Source organism: Carassius auratus, unplaced genomic scaffold (assembly GCF_003368295.1).
Source record: "Carassius auratus strain Wakin unplaced genomic scaffold, ASM336829v1 scaf_tig00216365, whole genome shotgun sequence".
In the NCBI taxonomy this organism is placed as follows: Eukaryota; Metazoa; Chordata; class Actinopteri; order Cypriniformes; family Cyprinidae; genus Carassius; species Carassius auratus.
In genome coordinates this window covers 223,337-236,429 of record NW_020528528.1, presented here as the reverse complement: position 1 = coordinate 236,429, position 13,093 = coordinate 223,337, and the positions used below count along the sequence as shown (strand labels likewise).

Sequence of the window (13,093 nt, the reverse complement as noted above, 5' to 3'; positions counted from 1 at the left end):
TTCACGACATGGTGATCGGTCACCGTTTATGGATGAACAGTGACTTAAACTTTGACAGCATACTGAACGGCATGCTGGCTCTCTTCACCGTGTCAACTTTTGAAGGCTGGCCAGAGTAGGTTTTCATGAACAACTTCCTTTCATACTTGTGACCATTGCTGGCAAAATGAGTGTGAATGCACAAAGGCTAATTTTGAGCTACATGCAAAATAAGTGAAAAACTCTCTCAAAATTGACTTTGATGATTCAATCGACTTCAAAAAGTTGTAGCTCAGTCATTTTTTAGTCCAATTCTAACAACTCATACATAATTGTGAAGGTCTTTTAATATAAAATGTAAAAAAAAATAAAAATAGCTTTTTTTTTTTATTTGCTTGTTGTGACTCATTTTGCCAGCACAGTTCCCATTTGTACAGTAGCTCTATTTGTCTTCATATACACTACATTGCCAAAAATATTGGGACATCCCCTTCTGATTAACAGATATGACTACTTTAGTAATTTCCATGAGTACAAATCTTAATGTTTAAGCATATATTTATATTTGGTGACAGTTTAGAGTACTGTTCTGTCGTTAATGAATAACTACACAGGGACAAATGACTTAGGCACTATTAACATTGTGGTAACTACTATTACCAAACTATAAACTCTGATTAATGATTTATTAAGTAATAGCGCTCAGTTTAAACTGGTATAGTTCACTATTAGCTAATCGATAACTAATTTTTTTTTCCTATATCCTGGATAACTCCTAAGAACTACTGTATAGATGTTCATAATTAATGTGAATTATGCATAATGAATTCTAAAAGGAAGATCATGGTAACCCACTAGTAATGTCTAGGGATTGCTCTAAAGGAGCTACTAATTACTTGGATTAGTATTATAAAGTGAAAAGCATGGTAACTCCCTAATATGGACTGAAGAACTACCACATTTCAAGACTTTTACTTTATTCATCAATTACAGTTTCTTGTTAGATACTAGTGGTTAATAGATTGCTAATAATGGGGTTACTCATGTGTTCTTGTGTAGTTATTCACTAATGATGGAACAGTATTCTAAAGTGTTAACCGATATTCTATAGAATTGTGTGCTTCTAATTTTATAGGGACAGTTTGGACATGTCCCTTCTCTATTCTTGCATGACAATGCCTCTGTGTATAAGGCAAGGTTCAAAAATAAATGATTGATTGAGTGTGGAAGAACTTGACCGGTCTAGTTTGACTTTAAATGCAGACCTTGAGCCAAAAACTCAGTACATATGAATACAGTCATTTAGACTATTCCAAAACTGGTACAACAGAGATGGAAATACAATTTTTAAATCAATGAATTATGTTTACATCTCTGTTCCCAAAGTGCCTTTTTCTGTTCTAAAGAAAGGGGTGCCAATACTTTTGTCCATATAGTGCATGTCAAGTCATTGGTGTTTGGTGATGGGTTTTTGGCTCAAGGTCTGCATTTAAACTCCCAAAGTAGAACAGTCTTTGTTTAACCGTTGCTTTATATAACAGACTGCATCGTCATGTTAAAATAGAAAGAAAAAGGGTCCTGTCCAATCTGATTGCTCTAATTTGGCATCCCAATAACCTTTGGCAGTATAGTTGTAGCTTTTGATGAAAAATGCTTGAAACACTATTTTCCATATTGCACCTCGTAGTGCGCAGCTTGTTGTATAAAGCCATCGACTCGAATTTGGAAAATGTTGGCCAATTTACAACAACCGCATTGAGATTTCCATCTTCTTCATCGTTTACCTCATCCTCATCGCCTTCTTCATGAATGAACATCTTTGTGGCTTCGTTATCGTCACCTTCCAAGAACAGGGAGAGCAGGAGTATAAAAACTGTGAGCTGGACAAAAACCAGGTACCAAGCGTGACTCAACCAATGGCAAGATGAAGTCACATGATTCCTGATTATAATGTGTGTTTGCATGCACCTTCGCAGGTTCAGTGTGTCCAGTACGCACTGAAGGCCCGACCTCTGAGATGCTACATCCTAAAAACCCTCATCAGTACAAAGTGTGGTACATCGTCACTTCTTGGCTACTTCGAGTACCTGATGTTTCTCCTCATCATGCTCAACACCATGTGTCTGGGGATGCAGGTGAGAACACAGAGTACAATCACAGAAGAAACATATTATTTGAATATTTAGTTTGAATCTAACTGGGTCTCATTTCTTGTCCTTCAGCACTGTAATCAATCAGATCACATCACCATCTTTTCAGACATGCTGAACGTCATCTTCACTGTACTGTTTACAGTAGAAATGATCCTCAAACTTGGAGCCTTCAAAGCAAAGGTGAGCCTCCATTTATAGACTGCTGCCGGAAAACTGCTAATGTGTGACCTACAAATATTTGGTTTATGTAACAGTTGTCAGTTACACTTAGATACAACTATTTGGAAATACGGAATCTGAAGGTGCACAAAAAAAAAAAATCTAAGTCTTAAGAAAATAATCTTTAAAGTTGTCCAATTGAAGTTCTTAGCCAAATATCACTATTCAAACATTAGGTTTTGGTATATTCATAGTAGGAAATTTACAAAATATCTTCATGGAACATGATCTTTACTTAATATACTAATGATTTTTGGCATAAATGAAAAATTTGTTGGCTATTGCTACAAATATACAGATTTATGACTGCTTTTGTGCTCCAGGTACACTACTTCTTAAAATGATTAAGCGCAGTATACTGCTTTTAAGAAGTGTTTCTCTGTGGTAGGTTACTTCGGGGATCCCTGGAATGTCTTTGATTTCATAATCGTGGTGGGCAGTATTGTTGACGTCATACTTAGTGAAATTGATGTAAGTTTCACAATGAATCGACTCTACATGACTTCACCTGTTGTGTCATTCACTGGGAGTGCGCTTATATTGGCTTTCACTCATTTCCTCTGGTATTTTCTTTATTTCCAGGCGGCTCTTGCTGCTCAGGGTGGACTATATTGTCTCACTGGCTGTTCTGTAAATATTTACAAACATTTCTTATTATTACACATCTACAGTTATTATTCCCTGCAAGCAGAGCTGGGTAGGAACTGACTGAATGTAATCTGGATTACGTAATCAGATTCCAAAATCTACGTACTTGTAATGTTTTTAAAATACTTGTATTCAGACTACAGTTACTTTTTTATGGATTGCATGATTACATTACCTTAATTTATAGATTCCCCCTCATTCTATTTTTTTTCTTTTAAATGTCTTTTCTTAAATAGCAGTTTATTTACACTCAGAAAGTCTCCAGTTTTGTGGAAATTCACTCAGAGATGAGTGAACGTTTGTCATGTAATTTGGAATCAGTAAACTGATTACAACTTGTAAGTAATCTTCCCAGCTCTGACGGCAAAAATAATCCAACAATGCAACCGAAATGGATTCACAAGATTGAAAGTTTAATCACTAACTCACATTTTAATTCTTTACAGGAAGTGAATCCCATGCAAGCCATTGCAGTAAGTAAAGCTTCGATGTGTTCTTACCAAGACGATCTATGCCGGTGTTATCCACAGATTCTCAAGCATTTTCTTGGTTCCTCAGGACTCTGAGAATATGAGCGTATCAATCACACTCTTCCGGCTTTTCCGTGTCATGCGTCTGGTGAAACTGCTCAACCGTTTCGAGGGCATTCGCAACCTGCTGTGGACCTTCATCAAATCATTCCAGGTCTGATGCTCCACATCTGATAGATGTATATTTGACATCAGATAGGAAACATCCTATAGACGAACAGCAGATGAGCAAACATTTTATTTAAGTGCATTATGTAAATGTTTGTTTTTCAGGCTTTGCCATATGTGGCTCTTCTCATCGTTATGCTGTTCTTTATCTACGCCGTCATCGGCATGCAGGTAAAAACACACTAACAATGAGTGCCATATATTCAGAGTTGTGTTTAATGATAATCTACCTGTTCTCTGTCAGGTGTTTGGCAAAATCGCACTATTAGACGGAAGCGTGATCAACCGTAACAACAACTTCCAGACGTTTCCTCAAGCTGTTCTACTGCTGTTCAGGTAGGAAGCGTGAACTCTCTGCTGTACGAGTCTCTGAGCACGTTTGAGAAAACACGAATCTGTTCCTCAGGTGTGCCACAGGCGAGGGTGGCACGAGATCATGTTGGGCTGTTTGTACGGTCAACGTTGTGACCCCAAGTCAGAATTCCTGCCTGGAGAGGAGTACACCTGCGGCTCTGGATTCGCTATTCTCTACTTCATGAGTTTTTACATGCTCTGTGCTTTTCTCGTGAGTATACACTCTCGCTCAAACATGCATCACACAGCAACTTGCACGTTCTCCAGTGGAGTTCATATTTATGAGTTGGGAAGACATCATTTTGTAGCCAGATGCATTCATACTTTGGTTGGAGAGATGAAATTTACATGTACAAAATAAGGAATAAAGAATGCACATTGGGGTGTTTTTGCTTTGGTGTGTTTCTATCCCATTTAAGAATTGAATCATTATATATTTTATCATGAATGCACAATATTATGAATTTTTTTGTACATGCAACTATCAAAATATAAATGGCGTATCCATTGTATCCAACATATATTTTGTTGATGTACGACTCAGAAACTCTGGGCTTGGAGAAATCCCACTTGAAATTATGACTTTTTGGTGGCATTCTTGTGCGTTCAACTCGTAAATACGATCTTTCTGTGTTTTGCAGATCATTAATTTGTTTGTTGCTGTGATCATGGACAACTTTGACTATCTGACCCGTGATTGGTCGATACTCGGGCCACATCATTTAGACGAGTTCAAGAAGATCTGGGCTGAATATGACCCCGAGGCAACGTAAGCCAAATAACACTAGTCTAACTCCATAATTGGACACTTTTCGATGGGATATTAAATTTTACATTTTATTTCTTTGCAATCACGTGCAAAGATGTTATCTCTCTATAAGACCAGGAATGTCTATTAAAAATGTTTGATTTCAGGTTGATTTTACAGGAGATGCATCTGAGTATCTGTGTTATTCTGATGTTGTTCTGTAGGGGGCGCATTAAACACCTGGATGTCGTGACGCTGCTGCGGAGAATCCAGCCACCGCTTGGGTTCGGAAAGTTTTGCCCCCATCGTGTTGCCTGCAAGGTAAGACACATTAACAACACAAACAAATTAATATGCACATAGCAGTATAATCATTAATTCTTGGTGTTACTGTGTTGGTTTCCAGAGACTGATTTCCATGAACATGCCTCTGAACAGCGATGGAACCGTGACGTTTAATGCCACGCTGTTCGCTCTGGTCAGAACTGCACTGAAAATCAAAACCGAAGGTTTGAGGCATTATTTCGATTGGCAAATATTTGTGAAATTTACAAGCAATTTTGGAGTGAAAATTGTAAGCTGGTGCAGATCTGAAATACATTTATGAAAATGATCTTCATACTCACCCATTAAATCATAAATTCATCCATCAGGTAATTTTGAGCAGGCTAATGAAGAGCTGCGTGCCATTATTAAGAAGATCTGGAAACGCACCAGTATGAAACTGCTCGACCAGGTCATTCCACCAATTGGAGGTAATGTGAACATCACCAATAAAATGGACGATACAGAATAGAAAACCTCAATAATATTGGCATTATTAAATGCTTCCCAAATCACAGACGATGAGGTAACAGTGGGGAAGTTTTACGCCACGTTCCTGATCCAGGACCACTTCAGGAAGTTCATGAAGCGCCAGGAGGAATATTACGGATACCGGCCCAACAAGAAGAACAAGAACACCACGGAGATACAGGTCACACGTCTCGTCATCTCCGCATGCGTTTCATCCTTCAATCGGACCGTTTTAATTAGGGCTGCACATTTTGCCAGTAAAGCATTTGTATTAGGAGTTTCTCTGAACCTTGCTTCCCTGACAATATTGCAACTACATTGCGATTTATCATCTCAATCTCTCGTTCTCTCAGGCTGGTCTAAGGAGCATCGAGGAGGAGGCCGCGCCTGAGCTTCAGCGCGCCATTTCTGGAGATCTCCTGAACGACGAGGAGATGGACCGAGCCATGGACGAGGCCGGAGAGGAGGGGATCTACAGGGTGGGTTGAGAATAAAACAGATCAGAGATGATAAGATTAGCTAGAGTAAGATTAAAACGTGCATCTCACCTCTTTCTTCTTCTGGTCAAAAGCGAGCAGGAGGCCTGTTTGGAAACCATGTGGATCGGTTCACGATGGAGAGAGGAACCCCGATGGCCACCCAAGTGACCAGCCAGCGCCCCCTACAGATCACAGACAGCAGAGCGGAGGAGACGGAGGCCACGGGCGCTTATGTTCACTACCACACCAACACAAACACCAACAATAACACCAACACCAACAATAACACCACCAGACTGAGGTGAGAGCGAAGGAAGAGACACTAACAAGAAAATAACAACACTACATTTGATGCAAGAACTTTTTTTGCAGTTAGGATGAAGATTAACAAAAATAAAAGCATTTTAAGGAGGTAAATAGGATCAATTTTGAGTGGTAATTGTTAGCAATTATGAGGAAGTCGAAGCCAAATGTGTATTAAGTAAAGGTAAACAACCCTATTTAACCATCTTAGTTTTCGATTTAATTTAGGTCTGAGGTTGAATATGGATTAAAAACAACAAAAATATCACGTTCACAAGTTACATTTAACAAAATAATTTTTTTCTTTCCAATTTCAATTATTTACAATTATGAAAAAGATAAATGTGCATTAAGAAGGTAAATAATGGGATTTGTTTCTTTGCAATTACAATGAAGTCAAAGATAAATGTGATGTGTATTAATAAGAAAAAGGTTTTAAATGAGAAAATCGTCATATTAAATCAATCAAAACTGCTCTCTGCAGCTTTAAAATCATCTCAAAATTGGATTTTTTAACACATTTTACTTCATTAATTTTCAACTGGATATTAAATAGAAAAACAAAAAAAAGTAGGATGGGGCATGAAGATATTCACCTAAGATCTCATCTTCCAACAGACGTGAACTCCATTTCCCATCATGCATCGGTGCATCCAGACAGTACGGTCCAGTGAGTGCAGCCGAGTTCCTCATTCAAGAGGTGAGACCAAACCTTTAGATGTCTGAGAATTTAATAAAAACCATCTTAAACTTGACACATTCTTCTGGTTTTGTTCGTCAGGCTCTGAGCGCCGGAGGTTTGGGGAGTCTGGCCAGCGACGGGCGCTTCGTGTGCGTGACGAAGGTAGAGATGGCCGAGGCCCTTCACATGGATCTCACCGCGCTCGAGAGGAGATCAGCAGCCGTTCTTAACAAACGTGAAGGACAGTGTGTGTTCAGGAAGAGGAAGAGGCCTGGGTCTCGTCCAGATAATACACACTGCCAGGTCTAGCCATCATCAGAGGCGTCTGGTGGAGCCTAATTAAGGCCAAGCCAAACAGGTCACCATTGGGACTCTGATATAACTGTGAGGACTGTTTCACGAGCCACAACTGCAGATGTGCTCAAACACTTATTTTAAATTATAATAATATTTCACATTATTATTTTATTCCCTGTATTGTTGATCAAATAAATGCAGCCTTGATGAGCTTAAGAAATCATTATGTTCCCATACTTTTGATTCGTAGTGTGTGTGTGTCTGTATATTTCCCAACAAAACATTTTTGAAAAGTACCTCTTCTAAGGTGATTTTACATTGATTTTCCATGACGTATGTGTGTGTGTGTGTGTGTGTGTGTGTAACAAATGTGAATAAATTAAATGTAGCCTACACTTAATTTACAACATATTTTCCTTCAAAGCAACTCTTCTAAGGTGATTTTACACTGATTTGGATTTAAAACTGTGATCAAACTTGATGTGAATACAGCATTTCTCAACATTATGACAAAGAGTAAACTGAACATTGTTTGATACAAAACATTCAACTCACCTGTTTTCTGTGACGTGTATTTAATAATTATTAAAGATTAAGTAATTTTAAAGGTTTGTGTTGTCTTAATATAACTTTCAAGACAACTGTATGCTTTAAATTGTATTTTCGCGTCGCAAAGAACAAATAAATGCAGTTTAAACAATACGAATACAAAGAGACTAGCACTTGTTTATATAGTTGTCTTCGTGACCCAGTTTTAAATTAACCTGTAAACATGGACTCGTTTTAACCGCTGTTGGATGTCCTCAGAGATCAGATCAGATCAGCGCGCGCTTCCCGCCCTGTGCGTCACGTGAGCGCCGCGCTTTTATTGGATTAACGTCGGTTAATCCGCGCGCTCCCGCCGCTGTGTCGCGTCTCCGGTGTCTTCGCGCGGGAGGATTCTCTCTCCGGTGAGTAACAACTATTATATAGGTTAATGAATATATATTTGTTTTTATATAAAAGGTTAACTCTTAAGAAAATTACCCATGGTTTCCCTGCAACAACAACAACAAAACAATAGAAACATAACAGGAAATTCTAATTGTTTCCACTATAGATACCATTAAACATTAAAGACAACCAACTTTAACCTTTTTTGGGTCATATTTCATTAGGATTTATTGGTTTTAACAAGTAGAGACCAACAGGGACCATTACAGTTTCCATTAAAACCATTACAACCATTAAACATTTTGTGATGGGGTTAACTGTTTTTTTTTTTTCAGCAAGGTTACTTCAAATAAATAAAAAATCATGGTTACTATAGTTAAACCTTGTTAACCACAAATTAACCATGGTCTTTTTACATGTACCATAGTATTTGATGTACAATTGTGGTTATAAAAATGGTAATCAATGCACTAAAAACACATTTCCATAATGCACGTGCTATCAGGGACTTTATATTATTCATAATCTATCACTGGTATTTGCATGTTTTTTAACAACAAATTGAGCCTTTTTATTTATCGTGGTAAACTATATTGTTAGTACCATGATTACTGGACATGTACCAAAGTGATTTAATAAAACTCTGTGGAATTACATGTACAGTATGTGAATATGCTATTAGGTACTATTAAATATATCAAAGTACTATGGTATTACATAAGATGCTATTATTGCAGTATGGTGCCAAGCTGGTTGGCAGTTTCATGAAGGTTAATTAAAAAACAAACAGATATTTAACAGCATATTCTCATCTCCAAGAAATGGCTAAAGATACGTTTGCTCTGGATAACTGTGTGTAGCAGGTTTGGAAAGGGTTAGTGGGTGCCTGTGGGGTTAAGCTGGACCCATTGGTCAGTCAGACGGGCTTAAGGAGTTTAACATATTATGTAGTTCACCATATGGACTGTCTTACCAGTCTGCAGGTGTCCAGGAGATCATGACGGAGGAGCACACGACAGGTGGTGCATGCCTGTCCCAATCAGGTACACCTAAAACACCACTTCCAGAACTGAAGAACAGATTATACAATCTCAAAAAGTGATTTAACATCTCAATTTACAGACCGCAGGATGACTGCTGGAGCAGAGGGCGGGGCTGATGTCACAAAGGAGGCGTGGCCGGCACAGCCACGCCCTTTATCACATGACCGGGTCACACTAGTAGTGGACGGGACTCATTTTGTGGTGGATCCTGCGGTATTCACAGCTTACCCGGACACAGTGCTTGGGAGGTACTGAACACAAACATTTAGAGGAATCGATCAGACAAAAAAGAACATTCACACGCAGTGAGTTTGTTTCTTCATCAGATTTGGAGAAATGTAGCATTGTATCAGTGTCTCATCAATGAAACAAATCCAGCATTAAGATGACTTTAACTAGCTGTTTGGACTCTCATTCTGATGGCACCCATTCACTGCTAAGCATCCATTGATGCTACATTGATGTAGAAATGCTACATTTCTACAAACCTGATGAAGTACCTAATTCGGTGTGTTTTCTCAGGATGTTCGGTCGAGCACGTCAGCACAGTTTCACGCGACCAAACACTAAAGGTGAATATGAGATCGCAGAAGGCATCGGTGCCAGTATCTTCAGAGTAATACTGGTACGTATGTTTCCTAATTCCCTTCAGTTCACTGCCGGTTTGGTTCTACACGAACTCAACGCAACATCATCTCTGGTCCAGGATTATTACCGTGTCGGCGTGCTGCACTGTCCGGAGGGCTTGTCTTTGGCAGAACTGCGCGAAGCGTGTGACTATCTGTGTATAAACTTCGACTACAGCACCGTCAGATGCAGAGACCTCAGTGAGTCAGAAACACACACATATGTACTTACGACAAAAATAACTAGAGGAACGCTCAACCTCATTACCATTGCGTCCAATCAGGTGCTCTCCTGCACGAGCTGTCCAATGACGGCGCTCGGAGGCAGTTCGAGGCGTTCCTGGAGGAGCTGTTGGTCCCGGCGATGGTTGCGAGCGCTCAGGAAGGAGAACGAGAGTGCCACATTGTGGTCCTGACGGACGACGATAACGTAGACTGGGATCACGACAACCCTCCGCCGATGGGAGAGGAAAACTCACAAAGTGAGTAAAAAACTAAAAAAACTCAGAATTGATATGCATCTTGGCGATTCCCTCCAGTGTTTTGTATGCCAAAATGCACTTAAAAATAGGTGGATGGAAACATATTAATTGGAAAGCTTGTTTATTTGGCTTTCAGATGATGTATAAATCTCAATTTCCAAAAATGTACCCTTATGACTGGTTTTGTGCTCCAGGGTCACATATTTGGTTTGAAATGTTCTCTACAGCCATTTAAAAAGTATGCTTTATATCGTCTGAATGTGTGTAATTTAGATTTGCTACATGCAATATTTTGTTCCTGTCAAATTTTGCTTTCTTGATTCTCAAGTCCTCTACAGCACCAAACTCTACCGTTTCTTCAAGTTCATCGAGAACAGAGACGTCGCCAAAGCTCTGCTGAAGGAGCGAGGCCTGAAAAACATTCGCATCGGGATCGAGGGTAAACACACACACACACACACAGGGACATCCATACGATTCATTCAAACACAACACAAAACCTTATAGAGTGCATTAGTGCCACCAACATTTTCAGTGCTGTTGGGTTTGGAAGCTCTTTTCCATTTTTAAAAAGATTTTGTTAAAGCATTATAGGCCTTGAAGCAATCCAACCAGCTATAAGGCGAATCACAACAGTAAAAACTTTTATTTGAAGCTAAACACTACTTTGAATTTGGACAAAAGGGAAAAACACTTGGTAACTGGAAAGAACTACATTCCCTGGAAGCATTGCGAATGATCATTGAGTGAGAAATGCCATATACATAAAAAACATATACATACATTTAAGTATTTTAAAAGCTTCAACTGGAGTGGGCGGAGCTTAAAAGCCATTTTGACCCAATTTATTGTAATTGGTGGAATTTTCTGCACAGCATCATGGGTAATGTAGTTTTTCTATCGTTAAACGATTATTTTAAAAGCAAGCTATGAAAAACGTGTAATGAGGACTTAAAAGCATAAAGCACTGATTAACAACCTCAACAAGTCTGTAAAGGTTCATCATTAGAACGGACCAAACGAATGGAGATTTACTTCCAGAACTCGACTCGACTCTGTTGTGCGTCTCAGGATACCCCACCTGTAAGGAGAAGGTGAAGCGGCGTCCAGGTGGGAAGTCCGAGGTCATCTACAGCTACGTCCAGCGTCCCTTCATCCAGCTGTCCTGGGAGAAAGAGGAAGGGAAGAGCAGACACGTGGACTTCCAGTGCGTCCGCAGCAGGAGCGTCCCTAATCTCATCACTGCCATGGGGGAGGGGCCTGTGCGGGCCGGAGCCACGCCCACCCCGCAGGTCGACGAGCTAGATCGGCTGAATGGCCCCGCCCCTCCCGGCCTCGACCAATGACTGACGGAACTAGAAACACTGACTAGACTAATACAGCTCATTCATACATTCATGAGGTCATGATTAATATTCAGAATCTCATTTCATATTCATGAGTAGATAGACATTCCATTGATTTGTTTGAATTTTGACTCATTTCATCCACGTCACTGGTTCAGTGAACTTAAAAGTACTTGAGATCTTTTCACCGTTGTGTCCTTGAGCAAGCTCTTGCCATCACTGCACTGCATTTGGCTTTGGATGAAACTATATTTGCTTAATCAATAACCAGTTAATCAAAGAACAGTCACTTTTTCAGGGCTTTTTAGATTATTAAAGATCAGATGCATTGTTGCATTGTTTTAGAAATCATTTTAGTCCGACGGCACCATCTAGTGTGAAGGTGATGGATAGAAAATAGTGTAAATATAATTTATTAAACACTTCTTAAGTGTTTCCTTCGTTTTATATCATTTTTATGTGGTTTTCAATAAAAGCATCTGCAGAAAAGTTTGGATTCATTTCGCTTTTTAAATGTTTTTCTCCTAGGTTTTCGTTTTTCTGCTCACCAAGGCTGAATTTCTTGGATTAAAAAACACAATAAAATCCAGTAAATATTATCACAAGGTAAAATAGCTGTTTTCTATGTGAATGTAATGTAAAATGTAATTTATTTTCTGTGATCAAAGCTGAATTTTCAGCTTCAGTGTCCTTCAGAAATCATACTAATATGCTGATATGCTGTACATTTTTCCAAAAACATTAATAAAATCATAATTACTCCAAACTTTTGACCAGTATAGAGACATAACTAGTTTTATATTTTCATTAATTGACCCCAAAACTTTTTTTGCAATTAAAAAAGTGAATTTAAAAGCATGTAACATTTTTATTGCATTTAATTATAAGAAAAAAGAGAACATTACAAAAACAGCTCGGCAGATACAATTAAAAACGTTTAAATATCAATATACAAATATTTAATGATGCACCGCATGCAAGATGAGAGAAAAAAAAATGAAAACAGGGGAGTCTTTTTCCAAGAAACTGCTATTAAAATATAAGGTTTGCATGCAACACAGATGATGAGAGGAATCGACCGATCGTGCCAGACATGATCCATGAGTCCATGAGCAGCAGTCACATCTCAGGATATGAAGGGCGGCACCCATAACGTGTCAAAATACTAAACTATAATCTGCTGATGGACAAACGTGAGGCTTTCTAGCCCTGAAAATGATGTTATAAGGCACAAAATACAGGTTCTGCTCACCAAACCTGGATTTATTTGATCCAAAGCACAGTAAAAACACTAATATTGTGAAATAT

The 13,093-nt window shown here is 38.9% G+C and overlaps 1 protein-coding gene and 1 pseudogene across 1 annotated transcript; both read left to right on the top strand.

Moving 5' to 3' along the window:
• The first annotated feature begins 7 nt into the window (after positions 1-7).
• LOC113097682 (dihydropyridine-sensitive L-type skeletal muscle calcium channel subunit alpha-1-like) lies at positions 8-8,128 on the top strand (annotated as a pseudogene).
• Positions 8,129-8,198: 70 nt separating this feature from the next.
• On the top strand, positions 8,199-12,410 carry LOC113097681 (BTB/POZ domain-containing protein KCTD20-like). Its single transcript, XM_026262944.1, has 8 exons — positions 8,199-8,305; positions 9,265-9,331; positions 9,411-9,579; positions 9,854-9,956; positions 10,038-10,158; positions 10,242-10,439; positions 10,768-10,878; positions 11,511-12,410. The coding sequence occupies exons 2-8, from the start codon at positions 9,286-9,288 to the stop codon at positions 11,783-11,785; spliced, it is 1,023 nt and encodes a 340-aa protein (XP_026118729.1). The 5' UTR covers positions 8,199-8,305; positions 9,265-9,285; the 3' UTR covers positions 11,786-12,410.
• The last annotated feature ends 683 nt before the right edge of the window (positions 12,411-13,093 follow it).

Excerpts from the sequence above, each read along its gene's own strand:
- LOC113097681 (XM_026262944.1), top strand. The coding sequence starts at position 9,286 with ATGACGGAGGAGCACACGACAGGTGGTGCATGCCTGTCCCAATCAG. Across the intron at positions 9,332-9,410 it reads TGCATGCCTGTCCCAATCAG|ACCGCAGGATGACTGCTGGA; the intron begins GTACACCTAAAA and ends CTCAATTTACAG. Across the intron at positions 10,159-10,241 it reads CGTCAGATGCAGAGACCTCA|GTGCTCTCCTGCACGAGCTG; the intron begins GTGAGTCAGAAA and ends GCGTCCAATCAG.